The sequence below is a fragment of the Leptonychotes weddellii genome, chromosome 6, assembly GCF_054177405.1.
Source record: "Leptonychotes weddellii isolate Sample4059 chromosome 6, ASM5417740v2, whole genome shotgun sequence".
NCBI classification, from domain to species: domain Eukaryota; kingdom Metazoa; phylum Chordata; class Mammalia; order Carnivora; family Phocidae; genus Leptonychotes; species Leptonychotes weddellii.
Window position 1 is genome coordinate 12,899,809 of NC_138374.1, and position 24,695 is coordinate 12,924,503.

Genomic DNA, 24,695 nt, shown 5'->3' on the forward strand with positions numbered 1-24,695 from the left:
ATGCATCAGTGGTTTTTATTGCTGTTAACACAGTGGCCGGATGGCGCCTGGACATTAACAGGGCATGAGGGTGAGCAGAACGTCCTCCTTCACGGAGCTTTCGCTGCAAAAGCTGTACCTGCAGACAGCAGTGAGAGCTTTGTAAGTGTTGGGCAGCTTTACGTGGGGTTTTGGGCTGTTAAGAACTGGTCATGGCTAATTTCCAATTCACAAGGAATGAGGGGAACACTAGGGTTGTAGCTTCAACGAGTCACTGGAAAACCGATTGGAGCTTGGAGCTTCCTGAGACAGGCGGCTGGTGTCTGCGACAAGGTGCCCTGTGGGTGTTGCTCACAGTGGCCCTGGTCTCTGCGACCTCAGTCTGACAGGACCGTCGGGGCTTGAGGCAGCGGCTGAACCTCTCACTGGCCTCCTTCTCCACAAGTACCCGTGCGCCCTCCTTGAACACAGCAGACTGGTTTGCAGATGGGCTCTCTCTGGACCGAGCCCCTCTGGAGACGGGATTCAACCTTCTAAAAGTGACAGTAAATAGAGCTCCTACTCACTACGGGTGATGGCGCTGACTCACCTGGGCAGACTTCATCCTCACAAGCCATGTGTGAGGAGGTGTTACTATGAGTCGCACGTAACAGGAGAGGAAGCTGAGGTGCGGAGGGCTCTCAGTGAGTGGAGGAACCAAGGTGCAAAGGCAGGTCTGATGCTTCAAACCTCCCTTGACCTTGCCTTCCACTCCTGGAGTCGGTGGTTCTTTCCCTTTGGGCTCCCCATTCCCTGCCTTCCAGGGGTGACACGGGGCTGGTTACTCTGAACATCAGTGTCTCCATTTGTAGAAGAAGGCACTGTTCCCTCCCACAATTGCCAAGAATCCCATGTTAATAATGCAAAATGTCATGACAGTCAATGTAAAAATGTATAAAAGATTAAAAAAAAAAAAAACAACCCAATGCGGATATAAGTGGCTATCATGCCCGTTATTCCAAGAACCATGAGCTTCTTGGGCCTCCCCGCCTTTGATCTCTGAAGCTTTGCTGGGTTTTCTCCCTCATCTTCACCACGGTCCCTTTGTATTTCACTTGTCTTTCCTTACTGCCCTATCTCCGATCCTACTTCTGGTTCTTCCAGCACCTTGAGCCCTGCCGCCTGTGTTCGGGGCTCCCTGCCCCTCATACCCCAAGCCCATCGCCCCCACTCACGTCCTTCCCAGTGGAAATCCCTCAGCCTGGGAGATCCTCGTGGCCCCCTTTCCCCTCCATCATGGCCTGCCCTGGCCCCCTGGCTCTCTGCCCTCCTCTCTAGCCACGCTCTTTGGGCCCCTCTGGTGAGTTCTTTCTTCTGTCATTTGACCTTTCATGTGAACCTTAGGTCCAATGGTGCTCAACAGCTAACACGCAAACTCTTCAAGAGCAGGCTCTGCCTTTGCATCCCCTACCATTTGCCAGGCATACGGTAGGTACTTAATAAAGTCAGAGGAAGGTGGGAAGAAGATGCTGGGGGTGGGGGAGAAACCAAGAGAGGGAGAACCGCATTTTTCCTTTGAAGCCATGTCATTGGGGAGGAATTCTAGTCAGCAGGCTCCTTAGTAGGACTTGCAATCCTAATGGGGCAATGAGAAGAATTTGAAGAGTGTCCAAGAAGCGCTTGGACTAAAATCTTGATTTTTCCATAGCCTCCCCATGATGATGTTGATTTTTTTAAAATGTTACTTACTGGCTGTTTTCCTAACATCAAAAAATTTGAGTAATTTGACAAATTCAGCTTTTCTTACCCCCCAAACTACTTTGTGATGTTTGATGCTGTTTTGATCTAACTATATTTTAAAAATCTGATGTCCAACATTAGCTTCTCTTAAGGTAGATTTCCTCTGCGGTTGATAGGCAGGGGAAGAAGGGACTCAGGGATTCAGGCCACTGGAGGGTTCAGGTGGGAACTGATGGCCTCAGGGTCTCAGGGCTGGCCTTGAGTACATTCTGTTCCATTTCTAGAAAGTGCAGGAAGTCACGGCCTTTCCTCAGAAAACCTGGAAGGTACAATACCCTCACTGATTTGGTCTTGCATCTGTTTCCTTCTTCAGATCTGCCTGTGAGCAAGTCATCTCCTGGAAACACTCTGCATTTTTAAGGTTCTAATGATACCATCTTCTTCTGACACCTTTTTAACTACACAGTCCCAGGATCCAGGCTACGGTCCGTTTCCTAATGGGGCTCTGGGAACTCACTTTAGAGGCTCATTGTCCTCTGATGGGGGTGGGCAGGGAGGTCCTGGGTGCACCTGGAGCCTTCAGAGGGCTCTCCACCAGCTTCCTTTAGTGCTCTGCTCTAGCTGAGAGATCCTTTTGCATTACCACCTGGCTGGACCAGTCCCTCTGTCCTCCCTGACTCACAGGGATAGGGAGGACCCCACAGGGGTCATTCAGCCTGAGATGTGACTGTGAAGTCTGCCAACCCACCCTCCCTGCCTGGGGGAGTCACATTCTCTGAGGTCCGAGTCGAGCAACCTCACCTAACTTCCCAAACCTCAAGACCATCAGTGACCATGTTCCCAGGATCCCCTTCCACAAAGCCACCCCAGGAGGGTTCTACTGACCACAGTTGTGGTCCCAGCCTTGGGGGACAATCGCTTTGCCCCCCTCAGGTCACTATGCCCACATCCCTCCAGCTGCTCTACAGTAAAGGACACTGAAAGTCAGGATAAAGATTCTGCAAGGATTGTTACCTCAGCTCTCCCTTGTCCTATCTCAGATTTTATATATTTTGCTAAAATTGCTTTTTTAAATTATCCTGAAATTTCATGATCTTCCCCTCTTTAAAAGGTAGCTACTCTCTAACTCATATTTATAAGCTTATACCATCAGAAATTATTTCTTTCTTCTCTTTCTCATTTTTCCTCCTTATCTTTCCTTGAAGGCACGGTGATACCATCTGTATCCTTCTCAGATAGGGCTGAGAACACCCGATAGAAAAGCTTTATGCCGTCTGTCAATTGCTTGCCCGCAAAGAAAGGGCACCAGATGGGTAGATTGTCTTGGCTTTGCTGGCTGAACCATGACTAACTCTCTGGGGCGAGTTTCCATTACAAGCACCAATCTCTACCAACATCCTTAGGCACAAGCCAGCGAAGATATACTTACACTGTCTTCTCATCTCCCTTTTGCACGGTGATCTTGGCTGCGCCCACTTTGGGGAAGGTTGGGTTTACCACGTTGTTATTCCAGAGGAACTTGACTTTTTCAATTGTTCCAACATCAAGCTTTGCATCAAATTCATTGGAATGGGTAGAGCCTGGTTTGAGAATCCCCCTTGAAATAAAGAGATAGAAACAAGCTCTAATGACAGATAAGGCCAAAACACTTTTTTCTACTCGAGATTGCTGAGATCAGTTCTTAAAAATTAATTCTCAAATAATGGATGAAGAAATGGAGGAGCCCGTTATACGCCAGCAGCCTCACACTATTATTTGAATATTGTTTTCTCAAACTCAAGTTAATTTCTACTCAAAATGTTCTTATAGAAAACTATATAATTCCTTCCTATTATTTTTTTTTTTTCTGGAAGAGCTATTTGTATAGTAATAAGTTATCCACTTTGTTTAACCCAACAAGCGTGTGTTTCTATGCTAATCAGGAAACATGACATCGGGGGGGTAATATTAGATATATTCTTTTAAAAATGGATCTACTGAAAGAGAAAAAACTAAATGCCTGGTTTTATAATTGAGAAAAGAAAATTGTCAGCAGAAGTCTGAAATTGACTTTACCACATAAAGTAAATAATTTAAAATCAATTGATAAAAAGATGATAAGCATTTCGGTACATGGATTTGAAGGCCCTGTATATCAGCCAGTGAGATGTGATGCTAAAAAAGGAAACTCACCTGAAGACATCAAATTGATGAGTATTTCCCTTACTTCCAAACAAAGCAACTTTGACCTGACCAGTGGCTGTTCTTCCAGACAGTGTTAGGGAAACCCCGTATCTCCAGCCTGCACAGGGGATAGAAAAGCGTTCAATTTATTCATGCACAAAACAGTTGACCCAAATTTCAGAATCCTGTCCCCCACCCCCTTACACTAAGACATCAAAATATAAGAAATCCTACCTGTTAAGGTACAACTCAAACCAGGCTATAAGGAGAAGGACATCTCTAGCAGCATCCCCTCTAGACCCGCACTGCCCAAGAAAGGGGCCACTACCCACATGTGGCTGCTTAAATTTAAATGCAAATTAAATAAGATCAAAAATTAATTCCTCAGTCTTACTAGCCACATGGCAAGTGCTAAATTACCACATGCGGCTACCCCTTACTGTATTGGACAACAGAGAACATTTCCATCACGGCAGAAAGTTCTGTTGGACAGCTCTGCTCTAGAGGGACCGCACTAGGAGATGAGATGAAAAGAGAAGGGACACGGGCTTGTTCCCATGTTTGGAAAGGTGGCTCAAGAGTGCTGTCCTGTGACAACAGGTCTGTGTCACATCTACGCAGCCCCAGTGGCCCAAGCGGTGTCCAGCAGAGAGCAGGGCTCAGTTACCCAGATCTATACCTGCAGAGCTGTCTCAGTGCCCATGAGCACGCATGCACACAACCTACACACATATAACTACACTGAGTACACACACACATGCACACACCCACACACGTACACACATATGTACATAAACAGCACACATCGCTTGCCTCACTCCTACTCGGCTTTCACATCCTCAGAGAGATTGTCCCCGTCCCTTTCAGGGTCAGGTCCTCGGTTCCACGGTTCCACAGCAGCGACCTGCCGCACCCAGGCCGAGCGTAGCTGCGTGCTCAGTCCCGCCTTCTCTGCCGGGGTGTACATTGCACGCATAGACTGTCTCTCTCATCCCTGCATCCCCAGTGTCTAGCATAGTCTGTGGCTCATAAATAAGTGTTGGTTGATGAATGAATATGTGGTTTTTGCATGTTTAATTTGTTGTTTTGAAATATGGGCCAGCATTTCATGCATCCCTACAACAGTAGAAGGATTGATTAACCAGTGTCCTTTTTAAAAATATGTAGAGTGATGGAAGTGTTCTACATCTTGATTGCAGAGATGGTTACATGGCTCTTCATCTATCAAAACTCAAAGAACTCTATACCACAGAGGGTAGTGAATTTTGCTGTATATAAATTGTACCTCAATAAACCTGACTTCAAAACCTAGATAAGACAGATGTTATATTTATGTCTTTATATAAACACTGTCTTTTTTACAGGGCAACTTCTTAGGGAACTGTCACAAGACAGGTTTGCACAAGGTGGCCCAACAATGTCCTGTCTCTACCCTATGTCCTAGACGATTCAGCAGATTTTTGGGAGAAATCACCCCTTCCTGATTCCCACCCACCCTTCACCAGAGAGGGACCCCTGCCAGGGGCATCGGGGACAGAGGGACAGAGAGGGGAAAATGGGGCAATAGGAACTGGGCCTCTTAAGGGGCTCAGCCCAGCAAAGAGCTGGTCCCAAATAAATGTTTGATGAATGAATAGAAGAACGGGTGTGCATGACACAGTCTTCAGAATGAAAAGAACAATGGACTGTGGAATGGTAAAAATTCAGGGGTATAAAAATTGCCACAGAGATGTGCAAGTGGCTATTATCCCATCATTTATGCTTCTATTCATTTCATGTTATTGTCACAAAATGGAAGAAAAGCAGACTCTTTCCAAATCCTTAGGCCGAGTCTTAAATGGGATCGTTTGGGCAGATGTGTCCTTTCACTATGATAGAAGGTGCTCCCAAGTAGTTCAGGTTAGAGCCAAGCCCCTCTTGTCTAACAGAAGCTCAACTTCCTTGACGTGGGTGAGCAGGGGCAAAATACAACTTACGAGCAAAAGTGCTGGAGTCTCCTGTGTTCAGAAAGAATTTCTGCGGCTCGCCACTTGTCTTGCTGGCAAATTTATCAGCGTAGTGGCCCATCTGGGGGCACCCTTGATCTGGGCAGGGGAAGCACTTGTTCTAAGAAGAAGAGAGAGATCTAGCTGTAAGGTGTGAACCGGTCTTTTTCTGACCCACACATCTCGGGGAGCAATTCTCCTACAGCCTGACTTCCCTCACCTGTAACAGGAGGGAGATTGATTTCTAACTGACCTTCACCCAGGACAGGACCTCCCAAGACTGATGTACATCCCATCAGGATATACTGATGCCTGGGCCCCAGGTTAGATCGATGACACATCCCATCACGTGATGTGCTGGTGAATGATCAACAGCCAACTCTGGGACAAAAAGCCCCGAGAGCGAGAGCGTAGCATTTGCCAATTTCCGTGGTGTAAATATGCTGCAGTCAATTTCAGAGGCCCAACCCCCAGCCTGGTATCTAGAACCCGAGCATCCACCTTTCCTTCTCTCTGGCGTATGAATTCTTCTCTCATACGTTCTTCTGTCCTTGCTCTGTCCTTGCTCTGCCCTTGGCAGAAATGTGCACCCCTTATCTTCCTCCTAAAATCTATGGTTTTCCAAGCCAGATTCAAACACTGCCTTTTGCAGGAAACCTTTCTAGATCATTGAAATGATGGGTCTTCTGATTTCCCAGCATCTTCCTCACCCACATGACTTATCTAGAATTTTAGACACCGCCTGCCTAAAATTTTTTTCCCCTCTGCTTCCCAGGATCATAAACTCTGAGGGGCAATCCAAAACAAGTAAGGGATGGTCAGAAACTGCAAATTTCCAACACAGCAGGACAACCACCATCAAGGAGGGATGATCGCTTACAGACTCAAAGGCCCTGTAGTTAGCGCAGGGGTATGAAGCAAACCCAGCAGGGCTGAGGATGCTCTCTGAGTAATACTTGTAACTTCTCAGGTGATTGCAAGCCACAAAGTCCCGAGTTCCTGGGGAAAGAAAGGAGGAAGTCTGCATAGGTGGTCAGGTCAGGGGCCAACAACGTCTCTCTCTCCAAGTGGACAGGTTCCAAAGTGGGACCACATTTTCAGAAATTTAAGGTAAGGTAAATTTAAGGTAAGTCCAAAAGAAATGACAGTTAACTTAAAGAGGCAGATTTCTGTGTGCCATGCAATGTTCTGAGTACTCCACATGCATTGTTCCTATAATCCTCGCCTTTCTAGGGCGTGGGTACCATACCATTCCTAAGTACAGACTGATATACAAATTCCAGCCTCAGATGTACAGATTATAGTGAGGAAGGGGCAGAACTGGGGATTAAACCCAAGCCCATCTGGTGCTTGAGCCCTTGCCTCTAACTATTGTGCCATCCTGTGTCCCAGGCACCAGGTTGGAGGTCCTTGAAGACACAGCCAGATGTGACGTGACCTCTCAGACATGACAAAACCAGGGCAAGGACATTTAGGATAGTTCCATGCTGTGTTTAGGTGAATAAAAAGGAGAGTCGAGTAACTTTAGGTGGCTCTTTTCTCTCTTGCATAGCCTCTTGCCTTTCCTGATAACCTTCTTTGGCCCCCATATCTCCTGTCAAGGGACAGAGGTCACAGCGCACCTGCTAGACATGACCTGAACTTGCTTGACCATTACTCATGGAGAGCTTAAGCAACCCTATCCATGTAAACCCTCAGAAGGCTGTAAGAGACAAACATATAAATCTGCATTTTTTTTTTTTTTTTAAGAACAGTGCCTGGCACATAGTAAGTGCTCAGTGAACATTAGCTTTTTATTTTTTTTTTAAGATTTTATTTATTTGACAGGGACAGAGAAAGTGAGAGAGGGAACACAAGCAGGGGGAGTGGAAGAGGGAGAAGCAGGCTCCTGGTCGAGCAGGGAACCCGATATGGGGCTCGATCCCAGGACCCTGGGACCATGACCTGAGCCGAAGGCAGACGCTTAACGACTGAGCCACTCAGGCGCCCTAAATCTGCATTCTTAATACCTGCTTTGATGGCATCCATACGTGCTGAGTTATTTTGATCAAATTCAATAAAAATCTATACTCCTTAGATACGGTCAGACCACTAAAAGTTTAAACCTGTGTGGTGCCAAGTGATGACTTGGGCTGAAAAGTTCACTTATCCATTGTCCTTTTGACCTCATCAGATATAGAATCTGTATCTGGAGGAGGACCTCTACCCCAGGTGCGCTCCACCAGCAATAAAGAATAACCACCTGGAACAGCACAGTCTCAGCGTAGCCTTCCCTACCGGTGATCGTTTCTCATCCTGACCCAACATAAAGGAGTAGTGACTCCCATTGTGCAAATGACTTTGCCTTTGAAACGATTGGGGAATATTCTCAATTTGGCTACAGAATTGAAGCCAGTTACATGCGCTTGAACAATATCACTGACTCCCAAGGGAGAATTGGCAGAAAAATTCTCTTAGAGCCAGGATGTTTGCTTTCATGGTATTTCTTTTCTTCATTAGGTAGCTACCAATTAATTGCTTTAAGCAACTGTTTTGTCATTCTTTGTCACTTGTACAGCTGGGATGTGACGCGCTGCTCTGGCTTTACCTTCCCAAATGCCATCTAGGTCCACGATCTGGGACAGGGGGTTCTTCGCGCATCCTGGCATTTCCTCTCCTCCATTGGGGAAGAAGTCAAGGTGACCCAACAGTTGGCTTGTTCCAAAACCTGAAATGTTTGGGACAGCAATGAGCTTTTCACCATAGAGGGCTCCCTTGGTTCAAACACAATGGCACATGCTTGCAGCTAAAGCATCATTGGGCTCACCCAGGAATGGGATGAGGGGAGCTGCATCTGTATGAATCACATCAACAAAGTCAGCATCGGTGGGATCGAGTCGAACCTCTTCAGGTGTACCCTGAAAACTTGCTTCTACAGGATCCAACCCTAAAAGAGATGATCAGTGATGCAGACCAAAAGACCTGGCCATAGGTACCAGCAGGACCACGGTGTACAGTTGCTCAGGCTACGCATTGCTCAACCCAAGGGATGCCATACTCTGAAGTCATGCAGTGCTATGGCCCTGTGTATTGAATATAGGGACAGAGAGTTTCAATGTTGCTCCTCAGTAGAGGGCTCCAGTGCATGGATAAAGAAGGGCAGGTTGCTGGAGTGGAGGGGAGTGGGAGGGATGGGGTGGCTGGGTGATGGACATTGGGGAAGGTATGTGCTATGGTGAGCGCTGTGAATTGTGTAAAACTGATGAATCACAGACCTGTACCCCTGAAACAAATAATACATTGTATGTTAATAAAAAATAAAGGGCAGGTGAGCCAAGAGATTTAAATTTGTCTGACCAAGGATTTTTTTCCCCCACATTATTTTCTCCCATACTTGCAGATCTTTCTTCTTTAACATTCTTTTCCTCTTCACAAGTTTGAAGAAAAAAGTAGTATGGTATCATAATTAAGAACACAGATTCTGGAACTAGGCAACGTGGCTCTAAATCCCTACTCAGCTGTTTCTTGGGCAAGCGGCATGACCTTGGGCAAATCATGCAACCTTTTTTTGTGTGCCTCAGTTTCCCCATTTATAAAATCCGGGTAATAATGTGGTTATACTAAGATTAAATGAGATAAGATATATAGGTTTTAGCACAGTGCCTGGCATATCATCATGGGCATATAAGTAAAATATTGATTATTGTTATTTCCTCCTTCTTGGCAGGGCTCCTGAATTTGTCAATAGCTCTTTGGCAGTCTGGCCAGAGCAACTGAAAAGGCATAAACATAATTGTCTACTGAAAATAAAAGGGAGAGCTCCTATAAAGTAGAGGCTTGCTTGAGCCACATGACAGCAGAACCGGGTTTGAATCTCAGTTCCGCTCCTGATTCATTGCATGATTTGGGGCCGGTTATCCAATTTCCTGAGCTTGTTTCTTCAGTTCTGAGAATTAAGTGAGGAAATGTAAAGCACTTGGCATAGCATTTGGGACAAGTAGGCACTTCATCTATGCTTACTATAATAATGATAATAGCATTATATTATTATGATGGTATTATATAGATATATTTTGTTGCTGTTGTTATACATTAGAGGCTTTGCTTGGGTTAAAAGAACGATCTGCAGGACTGGTGGCTGGGTTTCCTCTACCAGGAAGTGTGTGACTTTCATGTGCCATTCTGCCCTTGATTTCAAAGAGAAGGGGGCAGGGACTAACAATGTGGACTCTTAATTGTGTTTGCTCAGGTTCACACTAGCTTTCTTCTCCATTTAGTCCTGCTGAATGACCCACAGTGCCAGGAAACATGGATCTAGAGAGGACGGGTGGGGACAGAAGTGGAAGAAGCAAAGGGAAACAAGGGGAAACAAAAGCACTACTTCTCCTTCCACAAAGATGGGCCTCCTGGGGGCTTCCTGAAATGTCCTGTGTGGGCTCTCACCAGCTCTACCACGGCTGAGGGGACAGACTACTTCGGGCCAGCTTCTAGCTGGACTGTAGGCTTATACCACGTTCTGGGGATACTGGGGACAAAACCTGGGGCCCTGCCCCTCAGGCCTTACCTGTAATCCTGCCCAGGCCTGGAGTCCTGTTCCCTGCCTCTCCAGCCACGTGGGCTCCCAGGCTGTGGCCGATGAGGTGGACTTGGGAAGGTGAGTAGCTGTAGTTTTCCTGGAGAGGGAAGATTGTATTTTCAGAACATTTTTGTGCTGTGGTTTTTGTAACATGCAAACCTAATGGGACTCCTCTGCTGAAAACCTTCTATGGCTCCCACCGTCCTCGGGATCAAGCCCAAAGTCATTACAAGGCCCTCAGAACTTTCCTGACTCAACATTCATTTTTCTAGATTCTAGCCAAACCCTATGTGGAACTTTCAGGCCTCAGATACATCATATTCTCTCATCTTTGGGTCTTGCCATCCACTCCGCAACCACTTGCCCAGCTCACGTCAAAACAGCCTACACATCAGCTCTCTACGTAAATGTCTCTCCCTGGGAGACATCCTTAATCCCTCCCCTAGCTCCCTTCCCCCCTCCTGGATTAGCTGCCCCCCCATGCGCTCCCATTAAGCCCTGTAGTGCCCCCATTAGAACGCTGACCATACTCTGTTGTCATTGTAAGTCTTCACCATGAGCTTCTTCAGGGCTGGGATGTATCCTTTTGACCTCTTAGCAGAGCTCCTGACGCTGTGCCCTCCGCCCTCCCCCAATACTGGAGAACAAACAAACGACATAAAGCTACGAGTGTTTGCACATGTGGGGCTCAGAGGTGTTCACCCATTTGTACTCATTCGTTGATCTTCAGTGCCTCCAGAACAAACACCATTGGTTTTAATTTTTGCAGGGGTGCAGAAGTAGTTAGAAACAACCGGATCTTCTGTAGACCCCTTAACTCTAAGACAGAAATGGCTGGGGCCTTTATTTGATATAGAACAGAGTCATGAAGAGTTAGTGACTTCACTGAAAGGATTAAAGACTTAAAGAAGTAGCCAAAATGGAAGAGCAGGGTAGATAAAAACAGCTGAATTGATTGTGACAAACGAAGTTCTCGGACACCAATAGGATCATCAAAAGAGCAAATGCTTCCCCTTTGGTTCCATGTGACTCTCCCTGGCAATGTCGTATCTGTCCCACGGAGAGAGGGCCTGGTGTAGTGGGGGGCACCCGGGCGCTAGGCAGCTCTTGTATTAGCCCGTGCTATGCTTTGGGGGGCAAATCCTTTGATCTTTTTGGGCCTTAGTTTTCATATCTGTCAATGGAAGATGATAATAAAAGTCCCCACCTCTTAAGTGTTACCTATTACGGACTTTTCTTCCACTGCCGTGTCATTATTAAGGCAAATTTCAGTGTTAGAAGTAAGATTCTGAGACAAATACCAATTCTTTCTATTTCTTTTTTAAATATCTAACTCCCAGCTGCATCTTCAGCCAACAGAGACCAGTGGGCGCTGCCTGCCTCGGCAGCAGCCCAGCCGGCGGACTCACCGAGAGCATGCTGAGCAACTGGGCCACCTGCGCGCCCACCACCCGCACGTTGTTGGCGGCCTGTGTGTACGTGGTTTGGGAACCTTTCTTCCAGTCCACGCAGATGCAGTTCACCTCCTCGACTTTGAACATGTTCTGGTGTTGAAGAGACGCCAGGATGTTATCATAGGGGCACGTGAAACCACATCCAACCAGGGCTCTGAAATGGTCGCTAAGAGTTATTATTGGTCGTTGGGTCTTTTCCTTGTTGGCCACTGAGACACTCTAGGCTTTGTTAGGAATCCTGTCAGTTGGGAATTAGCCCTCGGAGTGCTCGCTACAGGAAAGGCAAATCCATTCCCTCTCTAGCTTGTAGATTAATTAAAAGCTGGCCATTCCCTGGTTTTCTTTGACCAAATTCAGTAAAGCTGATTAGGTCGTGGGGAAACAGTGGCATCATTAGAAGAGCCCTATTTTGAAGAGGAAAGGTGTCCAGTGCACTCTCTGGTGGCAAAGGTCTAAATGACCTTGTGGATTTGACCTCTAGCCATCCTCTTAGCCTAGTGGCAATGCTGCCAATAACTGGCCTTGCCTTCACCCCAGGCTGCTGGGCATTTACTAAGTTTTTACAGTCAAGATAGCACAGTATTTCATGGAGGAAACACATACAGCAGATATTGGAAAAACAAAACTGCACTGACTTAAAAGAGATTGAAGAATTCTGAATGGAAAACTTCTTCCAGGATGTCAAAGAAACTGATAATATCCTTAGACCTTCTTGCCAGGTAGTGCATGCGACCAGCTTGAGTTTAAAATGGTACTATGAACTTAAAATCCACATTTTAGTTAGGTCAGAAAAATAGAATTTTTCACATATGTGATCCTAACAAGTGTGATCACACACACACAGAGACCAAGAGCTGTTTCTCAGGACCTTTATTTTTAAAGCAACCCTGAGGATTCTCTTACCAACCGGAGGAATTTGGGGTGTAAACGATATCTTATGACTTATCCACTAAGATACGTATTCATGAGGGGCTCCTGGGTGGTCGTGGCTCAGTCAGTTGAGCAACCGACTCTTGGTTTCGGCTCAGGTCATGATCTCAGGGTCGTGAGATTGAACCCCACGTGGGGCTCCGTGCTCAATGCAGAGTCGGCTTGGGATTCTCTCCTTCTGCCCCTTCCCCCCCCAATAAATAAATAAAATCTTTAAAAAAAAGATACTTATTAATGATGGGAAAGATGAGATGGCAAGAGCTAAACGCCTGGTAAATCAAGGCCAACTGAAGAATGACTTTCATTTTCTAGGTTTGTAACTTTCCCTGTTGGCATTATAGGCAGGAATTATTAACATGTGTGGGGAAGGCAGGCTGCTAGGGTACATTCTTAGGTGTCAGAGAGATAGATTGCACCAGTGTACACATCAGAGGAAAGGATGATGGCATGTTACGTATTCGTGTGGGTGCCTGTGCAAGAGTGTGTGCACGTGTGTGTGTGTGTTCTTCCGTTGTCTGTCCTTCTAACCAGTAGACGCTGTCTTACATATAGTTTTGGCACTTCCTATTCTGCCATTTGGTCTCCTGGTCCATTGTAAGTTCTCCATTTGTCAAATAAATGGTTGTAGCAACACATCATCTCAGGGATGAACAAAAAGAACATAATCCTTCAGTTACAGGCAAACCAGATGCCCTCACTCAAAAAGAAAGCAGATCTTTGGCCTTGATTTTGCCAGAAGTAAGATCGTGGACATGTGTGCCTGCCCAGCAAATGCTACCGCTTCAGGCCATGGATGTGGTCCGGAACTGTGGAAGTCAGTTCTTATTTTTGCAAGGAGAGACATTCTAATTGCGTAAAGATAACCTCTTATGTAGGGATATGTAGGGATTTCGTGTTTTCAAGCTGATCTGCTGCGCTCGCTGAAAGTGGGGAGCTTTAGCGGGCAGGGGAGGCAGACTGCTGGGCTGGGAGCCGGCCCCTACCTGGCACATGTCCAGCAGCCAGTTCTCTTCTCCCTTGTCTATGAAGCCATGGATGATGAACCGGGTCTTCTTGTCTGTTTGAAAATTTGACACCTCAATCGTCGATGGGTCAGAGGGAAGGAGAGTCTGTGACAAAAGCAGAATTTTGCATTATTTTGCAGCCCAGTCACTTGGGCCAGCTTCTCCTTCCCCATCTCGCCTGTCTCAATGCCATGACCTTTCCAAGCTTAGCACAAAAGCCACCCCCTACAGGAAGCCCGCCCTGACTCTCCTTTTCCTGCCTGCTCCTGCCCCCAACCCACCCACACCCAGTCAGGAATTACTACCTCCAGTGGGGCAGGATTACAGCTCACAGTCTTACCTTTCATAGGGTTCTTGGTAGATGGCAAGCTCTTGGCCCCAAACCAGAATCCCATAACCAGTTAGAGGTTCTGGCAAATGTGAACAATTCATTCATTCGAGCCAACATTTTACAGACGACCTACTCTGTCCAGGTCTGGCTAGGCCTGGGGAGCGGCTGGAGAGATAAGGCACGACAGAGCACGGTGGGGGAGGAGGGTACAGGGAGACAAGGAACTTCTAGTCTGATGGGTGAGCACAACCCCTCCCCCAGTCACAATGACGCAAAAATGACAGAGGTCTCACTTGAAAGTTGTTTGGGTTCTTGTTGGTGTAGAGCAGGAAGCGGGTGCCGATTTTCTCGGGGCTCCAGGGGAGAACTTTCAGGGGCCTGATTGCAGTCCCTGCCCAGGGCTCCGAGTCAGAAAAGCACCCGATTTGTTCATAGCAAGCTTCCTTTGCTGTAGAGAAAGGATGAATCTGCTCACGGCTCAGCGCCCCAGGCTCTGGGAGGTCACAGCTGCTTTGGTCCTCACTCTCCTGTCTGGGGACGGTCTGAAGACAATGGAGACATCCTGCCTCTCCCCAGTGCCACCTTCTGATCTGGGACCAGTGCCACTGAATCCCACAGAGACCCCAGCTGTGCGGCCGCTCGGAGCCACCATCAGAACTTAGAAGCTCCCATCCCCAGCTCTCCAGATCTATTTATTTGACTAATGGGATAATGCACACTGATAAGTCAGTATGTTAGCCCAGGTGGGTGTTTAATGCTTTACCTAGAAAAGTCTAGCCTAGAGCACCTGGACATGAAGACCGGCCAGTGCGGTGATGCTCTGAAGTGGGTCCCGCTCGAAGTGCCTGCTCTCTCAGGCAGCAGGTCAGCCTCCCCGCCCCCCCCCCACTGCCCCGCCCCGCTCTGGGACCTCAGGGTTGTCTGGAGCCACTGAAAGCCCTGCCCTGCCATGGTTGGGCTTCCTCTGGCCAGTGCTGAGATGTTGCATTTATGCCCTTCCCTGGGGGCAGGTGATGTTTCCTACCTTCGACGGCTCCCAGCAGAAAAATTGCGATTGTCCAGATGCTCACCATCTACAATAAATTTGGACATTCTCAGCCTCACCAAATGTTACCAGAGCAATGAGCACAGACTCTCGGGAATTCCAGGCTATATGCTTCGACCCCTGCTGGGAGGATGGCAAAGGGAACTTACCCTGTGGGATGTTCCAGGCCTTCCCCGCGTCTCAGGCAAGGGCCCAAGCCTTCTTTTTATACTGGAGCCTTATCATTTGGAGTCTGCTTCAAGGGAACAGCAGCTGATGATGGAACATGCTGTGTGCACTTAATATTGTAATCTGCACAAACACACAAAACAAGGCTAATTATAGCAGTCAAATCTTCCCACAAGTCTGGGAAGATGAAAGAATGCTTCATTCAAAGGGGGTGAAAGGTCCCAACCTTTGTACCTATGTACCTGTGCATGTAATTAGGAGCCATGGGGGCCCCACTTTCTCGTTTTCTATTTTATCACCGAGTAGTTCACACACCCCAGTAAGGACGCAGCAGCAAACTCTAATAATGGAGGGTAGTATTTTTCACCTAGAATAGATGGAAATGTCCCCCAAATAGCTGAAAGTTCTGATCAAGAAAATCTCCTCTCTCAGTCCGTCTGTCTGTCTGTCTCTCTCTCTAATGCTCTCTGTCTCTCTAGCAGTCTAATACCTGAGCACGTGAGCTTTGGAGGAGACTCAGCAAACCCCACAATAGCCTAAAACATAATCCTGCATTAACTCCCTGTTCCAGTGATCAATTGCCAGGTCATGAATCAGCGCCAAACATAATGGTTTAAAACAAGAGCAGTTATTCTATTATCCTACTAAAATTTTGAAGAGCTAAGCTAAGGAGACTCTAAAAGCCCATATCATCAGGCCACGTCACGTCTGTGGAATTTCCCCAGACTGTCTGAAGGTTGCACACCTGTCCTATGAGATAAGCCCTGCGAGGCCCTCATGAAGGACCCACTGACCCATGCACCTGTGAGTAGCCTGGCCAGTTCACACCACAGGCAGATAAGCCTTCACGTGGCAAACACCACCTGTGCCCTATTGCACTCCCCCAAATTAGATACACCTGAACGTCAAAGTTCACGCACTTCCTGAATAACCAAAATTCTGGAAGACAGCCTTCCTACTGAAATGCAAAAGACTTCCCCTGGGGTCATAAAGAATAGCAGCCAATAGTCACTGAGGCTTCCTGGGTGCAGTCACTGGGCACGTATTACCTAATTTACGTCTTCAACAACCCCCTGAAGTGAATACCATTATTTGCCCCCCTTTATGGGTGTGGAAACTGAGGCACAGAGAGACAAGTAATTTGCTTCATGCTGATAAAGTCACCCAGGAAATGAGTGACAAGATGGGATTTGCATTCAGACCAAACAGAGTGAAGTAAGGACTTGCCGAACATTCAGTTAATCTGAGCAAGTTGTCTATCAGAGTTGTTGAGGGTCAACCACAGAGAAGAGGGGAGAAACTGACAGAGAACAGTTGAAACAGAAAATAAATTCCCCTGCAGTGGCAGACTTGAGTCGTATGGGTGACCTAAGTGATGAGATATTGAAACTTTGGAAATCTGTTCATATGGTCTAGGAAGGTGCTGGAGCAATTTATAGACTGTGGTGAAGTCAAAGGCATTTATGCTTTTTTTTGACATTGCGGTGAAGAGATTCATGATAATCTAATGGTGGATGAGTAGGTAAATTGGTTGGTAGGTGATGTCAGATGACCTTGTCTGCCTCTTGGACCTCTTCTCTTTACCCTCCACATTGGCCTCATTGGCCGCCATCAAACATGCCAAATCCTTTACCGCTTCAGGGCCTTTGCACTTACTGTCCCCATATCCTAAAACTCTCCTTCCTAGACTTTCACTGGGCTGGCTCCTTCTTGTCATTCAACAGTTAGTTTACATGTCACCTCTTTTTAGTGAGGCCACTGCTAAGCACCCCTGAAACCCATTCACTGCCAGCCCCCTACCTGACCCCAGACCCCAGTTCCCTAACACCTTATGTATTTCCTTCAGATCACTTGTCACGGGTTATAATTATCTATCTTGTTTATCTGTTTATTTTTTTTGCAATCACACTTTTCTCCCCTTGGAATGCAATTCCCTAAGGACAGAGGGACAGAGACCTCATCTGTTTGGGTCGCTGCTATACCTCCAGCCTCTAGAACCATGCCTGGCACTAAAGTGGTTCTGAATTAATGAAAGGATGAATGTACCCATTTTACCCTTATTTTGAGAGTGCATTTCAGGGCTGGGGAAGGGAGATAGGACACTGTTTAAAGGAGGGGAAAGAAAGAGATGTTGGCCTTCTGATGAATAGGCAGAATGGAAGCATCTGATTAGATTTAGGGACAACAGTCATCACATGATCTGCCATGATTTTCCTGGGGGGTCAGGCCCGCAAGCCTGCTCCCCCTCAGCTCACCTCACTGCCAGTTCATCTATGGGCTCCATGCTTACCCCAAGGGAAAGGCCCTGCCTCAGGTGTTACGATGGTGGAAACTGCCTCAGGGTGATCAGAGTTGATGGAGAAATCCTCCAAGCAGGACAGGAGGGTTTAATCTGCAGCAGCCATGGGGTTCTGGTGGTGACAGTGCGTGTGGGCTCCTGACCCTGGAAGATAGGGACACGGGCATTCAGAGAGTAGTTTTCTTTCTTAAAAAAACTGTATTTCACTCATGTTTGTAAATGGGTAATGAATGCATGCTCCTATACATCTGTTATGGTACAAAGTTAAAATGGTTCCTTTACCAGCTCTTTGTGTGTCCTTCCAGAGATATGTATATATATACTATATTTTACTTAAAAATATAAATGGTTGGGGGGCCTGGGGGGGGCTCAGTCAGTTAAGCATCCAACTCTCAGTTTCAGCTCAGTCACGATCTCAGGGTCTTGAGATCATGCGCCGCAGTGGGTTCTGCGCTCAGCATGGAGTCTGTTTCGGATTCTCTCCCTCTCCCTGTGCCCCAGCACACACCACCCCCCTCCACCCCCACCCATGCGCAAGTGCTCTCTCTCCCTCTCTCAAATAAATAACTAGATCTTTAAAAATAAAAATAAATAAATAAAAATATGAATGGTTAGTATATATTACACACTATTTTGCAACCTGATTCTGAAAAATTAACTATGGTCCTGAAAATAATTCCTTATCAGTGCCTTTAGATCTGTGCCAGTATTTTTTCCAGCTGCACAGTATTCTGATATTTGGATATTTGTCAATCCTCTTCTGATGAACATTTGATTGTTTTCAATCTTTTACTATTAAAAACAATGCTTTAGTGAATATTCTTACACATTTGTCAGCTGGAAGGATGTTGTATCTGTGGGATAAATTCCTACAAGTAGAACCCTTTAACAAGGGTTAAAAGATATGTACATTTAACATGTTGATAGAGGTTGCTGCCCCAGGTTTCATTATCTGAAATCCCTGTGTATGTTGGCTACTCTCCCCACCCGACTGTTGAAATAATAGTGAAGTGGAGACCATGAGCTATTTCAACAGTCAACTTTTAGAAGTATGCTAGTGATAGTTCTTTTGGTTGTAAGCAACAGAAATCAATTCTGACTAGCTAAATTTTCTTTAAAGGAGATATTCATTGGAAGAACATTGCAGCATCTCATGGAATCCATGAAGTTGTTAAACCATGAGATGTAGGGAAACCCCCCAAATGGGACCACCCTAGAGACCTCAGCAGGTTGTCCTTAGATCCCCTCTGCCTTGGACCTGATACTGCTGCAGGCTATGTGCATCTCAGCCCAGAATTTTTATTTACCAGACAATTGGCTTGGTTAGGTCAGAAGCTGTCTGTCCCTTGATTAATTAGCAATGGAATATGGATCCTGTTGGGTGTGCCTGCCTGAAGGGACTCCTCCCTGTGCACCCAGACATGGAGGTGAAATAGTGAGATGGGCAAACACTGTAAGTAATAAAATAAAGTAACAATCTGCAGTAATAAAATAACAGTAATAAAATAACAATCCTAATAATAAAATAACAATCTTAAATCAACTGACTCTCATTTTGTACAAAAGCACAATTGGTGGCTCGGTGACGGTCGATGGGAGATTTCTTTAAAAGTATTGTTTGTGCTTGTCACGCCTTACAGTCATGATCCTTATGAATTATCAAGAGTGAATGATGACTGTGGAGCCTGGATTTCTTGATCAGAAAACCTGATCAGGACCATTGTGTTGTTTTAAGATAAGAAGACGCAGCCCTGTGTTCATCGGCATCAGTTGTTCAAAAAGAAGCGAACGGTACTGGACCACTCTGCTTTCTGCAAAAGTCAAAAGTGAGTGAACCAAAAAGGACTTCTGACATCAGCAGTGAGGTCAAGGCAGTATGAGATGTTCAGAGACAAGGTCAACCTGACCCATTGCTTAGAAAACCCTTCTGACTCCTGACCCGCCCCCAGACTTCTGTGGGGCGGACAAAGAAGTTGGGGATGGTGAGATGGATGGTGAAAATGACCCCAGGTCTTCACCCCCTCCCCGTCCCACATCCATGCCCTTTGCAGGTAATCTTGCAGCTCTGCGCATCAACAACTGGAGTCTATTTCCCCATACTTGTCACTGGGCCAGATGTGTGACTGGATTTGTCATTCAATGTGATGGCAGCAACATCTTGGATCCGCTCAAAGCCATTCAACCCAGAGACCCAGCCAAGCTTAGCAGCACTGATGACTCAACCCACTCTGATCAAAGGCATGTGAACAAATCCAGCCAAGAACAGAAGAAGCACCCAGCTAACCTGGAGATTTGTGAGCACCAATATATGCCTACTGTTTAAAGCCATCAAGTTTGGTGATGGTGTGTTATGCAGCAGTAGCTAAGCAGTTCAGGAACCCAGCTCAACCAGACCAGGGATTCGGAGAGAACAGTTCTCGTGGAGCTCACTGGTGCCGTTCTTGGGCACACAGAACCACATGAGGGTGTATTCTTTTAAGACAGCAAGGAAACTGCCCCATCTGTCAATAGACACTGTGCTCTAAGGCACTGGCTCCCAGTAAATGTCCTGGGGGATTAAACTGGACTAATCCCCTCGCAAGATGGAGGTAAGACTTTAAAGTCTTTTAGACTAATTAATTCATTCTGCAGCAGATAGAAAGATTTCTTTAAATAACAGTGACAACAGAAGCATACTGAGTGAACTTCTATCTCAGTCAGCTTCAGGGAATTAGGCATATGAATATGTACACAAATGTATGGATCTCTTTGGAAACTATGACTTCATTTCTACTAGACAGCATTCCCGTCTCCATTGTGTGTGGCTCCTGGAAGCTCACAAAGTAGAGATTGAAGTTGCGAGCTGTCACCTGCCACATCCACTTGTCCAGATAGAGCCAAATAGCTGCTTTCCTCCAGCCAGTCAGCTCAGTCCTTGTTTTCTCCTTCAATGTCAAGTTCAGAATATACAGACACCTGTCATCTTGTAAGAGAACAATCTTCTGAATTTGGGGGGAAGAGTGGGGTTGGTACAAACTTGGTTTTCAGAGCCTTTTAAGTCCAAAGAGGTTGTTGTCCTGAGAAAGCTGTTTTCTAAGTCTTTCCCATAGGCTGGACACTCACACACATTCAACGGAGCCACGTTTCTAAATATTCCTTGTACTGGAAGGATTTGTCCCTGTGTGGTGTTGTAATGGAAGTGGGTGTATGACTTTGCCTTACCATCAGTCAACTCTGGACTTTTTCTTTTTTTTCTATCAGAAATGACCTGTCCGTGGGATGTAAACTCAGCTGTTGAGTGTAGCCCAGACTTCCTGAGTCCTTCCCAAAGCCACTGGTAGAGCCTGTCAGTTCATGTGGGCTGGTTAACAAGGAAAAGTCTGAGGCCACGCAGACCCTGGTGCCACCTGGGGAGCATTAGGCCCCAAAGTCCAGACCCCCTGTGTTACCTACTTTATGAAGCCTTTCCCTGTCCTACCCCTTCCCTCAACCTCTCTCCCCAAAGTAAAGGCCAACTCCTCAGTCTTCTCAAAGTACCTTATACTTCTGAGACTGCTTCATAACCCTTTCCCTGTCCAGTTCCCTCACCACACTATAAGTTCCTGGGAGAGTGAGGAATGTATTATTTATTTCACATCCTTAATGCCAAGAGCAATGTCTGGAATATGGTCATGGAGATTCCATGAATGTTTGTTTTTCAGTTCTAATGAGGAAGGGACCAAATTTGCATCACTTCCGGAGAAAACTGGAGAGGAACAAGGTGGGACCCTGTGGTGGCCTCAGAGATGTGCCACTCAGATCCCTTTAAGAGAATCTGCTGTTGGAGCAGAGATGACAGACAGCCCAGACGCCACCCATTGGACCCACCATGGCACTCATGCAGAGACCACACTTCCACCAGCTGCCCCCAGCCAGTGACTGAGCATGGCAAAAGGACCAGAGGCCATCCACTCCTGCCTGAAGTAGGATTGCTGCAAAGGGCCACCTTCACTTGGGGACTCTCCATGAACTTGGCCAAGACTTTCTCAGAACTTTGCTGAGGTCTGAGACTATTTCAACCCAATCTTTCCTTCCCTTTCTCCTCTCACGGTGTTAGACCTGCATTGCAGTCTGATGGTTCTCCCTATCTACTCTTGCTTTCTCCTCACAGACATTTCCCTGAATAAATTCTTTGTGTGCCTGATCCCATTGTGGGGTCTGCTTCTCAGAAGACACAGGCATAGAAACAGACAAGGACAAGCAGTTGAGAGAAAAGTTCAGGCTAGAACTAGAGACAGTGTTCAGCCACCCCTGGTTAAAGTCTCATGTGTACTTTAGTCAACCTTACATGTAACCTACACTAGACCTGAATATGATTTATTACTTAGAGGGTGTGTATGTGGTGTGTGTGTGTGTGTGTGTGTGTGTGTGTGTGTGCATGTGTGCTGAAGTGAACTGTTTGTTGGGTGTAAATTTATGTAATTCATACCACAGAGTGGATTCCCTTCTTCTCTGCTAATTTTTGCGGCTGTTATCTCTGTGTCTCAGGCTAAAAAGAATCATTTTGAGTCTTTTGAGGAGGGACCATGAATCAGTTTGGATTTAAATGATATCTAAATAGTAGAGGCAGGAAATAATTATCTTAACAGTTGGAGTCAGAGTTCCTTTTAGGGCAGGACTGCCTTTATTTAGGAAAACATTCCATGGAGATCCACTTTGGCTGGAGGAGATGAGACACCAAAGATGTGGTCTCTAATACTAGAAAACCAAGGCATCGCTAAGTCTCTCTGCACAAGGCAGGATCAGGAGTTTGGGAGTGGGGTAAAAATCAAAGAGGGGATTAGAGAATTTGAGAGGCCATTTTTAGGCAGCATGGCGGATGTGGAGCCTGCAGAAAAGTGACCCATGAGGGGTTTCCAGGGGCAGGTTGCTCATGTTGCTTCAAAAGTAACACCCCTACAGCTCCCCAAACCTTCCAGAACTTACCACCACATAAGTGGCTTATATAAATTAGGGAGAGGAGAATCAAGGTGAGAGCAGAGACAATGTGACAGCCCTAGGAGATGAGCCACAGTGAGGGTCCTGGAGGAGCAGTAGGTCAAACCTGCAGTTGCCGTGAGGTCAGAAACTCTGGAAATTCTCAGGGCTCTTGAGGTAGCACTGCTGTGTCCAGTGGTGCGAGTTGGGTCTGCCCAAGGGTTAGGAAATAGATTTTTATTTGGGTGACTTCACCTGTTCTGGAAGTACCAGGTAATTTATCACCATGCAACACCCTCCCCTAGTCTGTCTCCATTTAGGCAAGCATTCACCCTATTATCTGCACTGAATGTTCGTATAAACCCTTATCATGGTACCATATGGGTGTTTCGGAAGTTCAAGGCAGTAGATGCTTAAGTAGTAGGCAAAAACACTTATTTTTTACTTGCTAGCATGTAAGGGGTCCACTTTTGATATTTATCCCACCTTTCCCACACATGATTATAACGTGTGTGTGTGTGCTCATGTGTGTGTGCACACACATGCATATGTGCACAAAAGTCCTAGGGGGATTTGGGAGAAGAAGAAATACCTTTGCAGAGTCTTGAACCTCAGCAGCTGTTACACAACACAGTGATGACTCCTAGCATCCTGGGGCAGGAATGGTGAGGCTGGCCAAAGGCCACTGAGTCATGCAGCAGACCAAGAGGGTCACATGAAAAATTTTCCATCACGATGCCCTTGGGAAAACCTAGATCCACTAGGAAATAGCCCATGACCTGGGGAAAGTTGTATAATAACCTCTTTGTGCTTCAGCTGCTTCCCCTGAAAATGGGGATAATAAGAGCACCTACTTTAGAGTGTGTTGTCAGAATGAAATGAGTAATATGCATAAAGCACTTAGAATCGTGCCTGGTGCACTGTAAGTATAATGCATATGTTAGGAAAAACAAAAACAAAATAGAGGGGCAGTCAATTGTCTTCTGAAGGACCCTGTCAGAGTAGCAGGCTGAACAGCAGAGTTGCTGAAACCAGCTCTTAACATCCAACCTTGAAAAAAAAGAGAAATAAAGTCCAGCAAGAAACAGGTTAAAAACCCCATGCTCAAAGTGAATCACTTATACATGGACTGGCTCATCCTTTTAAATGGATCTAGAACTCCTGCCTAAAGGGAAGAAAAAATCTGAGTTGGGCCTCTAGAAATAAGAATATTTCCTAAAAATTTACTGAGATCAGAAATAGGTAAATGATCTGAGTAAACAATTCATTTAAAACAATTAGAGCAACTTACAAACGGCTCCATTATGATGAAAATTGTATCCTTCCTAACAAAAGGGTTTTTCACAGATGCATTTTTAAAGATTAAATTCTTTTGAGACCCTTTGTTCCACCTTGTTACTTGAGTAAATTTGCAATCTTTTTATTCATTTGTTTCACTATTCGCTATTCATCATTATTAGTGTGTTATAGAAAAGTTCCAAGAGGAATTCATAATAATTATAATTAAAAACATTTATTAAGCACTCAACATGTATTAAGCATTGTGCTAATCTCTTTACAGGGAAATTCGGGGCTTCAAAAAATTTCATGTATACACTGAAGACACCAAAGTTGACACGTGTAACCCAGACCTCTACCCTCAGCTCTGTGCTCGTGTATTTAACTTCTCACTTGACATGGCAGTTGGATGTCTGATGAGCATCTCAAATTTGACACGCCTAAACCGGACCTCCCTCCTCAAATCTGTTCCTTCCAATCCAGTCCCCATTTCAGTCATTGGTATTTCCATCCTTCTAGTTGCTCCAGCCAAAGCCCCAGAAGTCCTCCCTTTCATTCAAATATTCATTCCTCCTCCACACACAGGGTCCATATGTATTGCAGATGCTTCATACCTTGTCTAGGAGGGTACCCTGACTGGGGTAAGCCAATGGGCACATTCCATTTCTCAGGCCACAGGCCAATCAGAGTGAGTCTCATGGGTTTTGTTTGGGAAGATGGGGAGGGAAATACACCTTTTGCCTCTTACTGAATGTGAAAGAGAAGGTCTGGATAGTCTTAATTGTGGTAGATAGCCCTTCTTTAATTGGGAGAGGAGCCAGCCTTGGTATAAAACCATTAAACACCATAG

At 46.0% G+C, this 24,695-nt stretch overlaps 1 protein-coding gene across 1 annotated transcript; it reads right to left on the reverse strand.

Annotated features, from left to right (window-relative positions):
• On the reverse strand, nucleotides 1-15,401 carry PNLIPRP1 (pancreatic lipase related protein 1). Its single transcript, XM_006747986.3, has 13 exons — nucleotides 15,315-15,401; nucleotides 15,145-15,193; nucleotides 14,414-14,568; nucleotides 13,769-13,894; nucleotides 11,811-11,945; nucleotides 10,390-10,498; nucleotides 8,653-8,772; nucleotides 8,434-8,553; nucleotides 6,727-6,845; nucleotides 5,838-5,967; nucleotides 3,871-3,979; nucleotides 3,128-3,295; nucleotides 1-118 (listed from the first exon to the last, which is right to left on the reverse strand). The coding sequence occupies exons 2-13, from the start codon at nucleotides 15,191-15,193 to the stop codon at nucleotides 55-57; spliced, it is 1,404 nt and encodes a 467-aa protein (XP_006748049.1). The 5' UTR covers nucleotides 15,315-15,401; the 3' UTR covers nucleotides 1-54.
• Nucleotides 15,402-24,695: the final 9,294 nt, after the last annotated feature.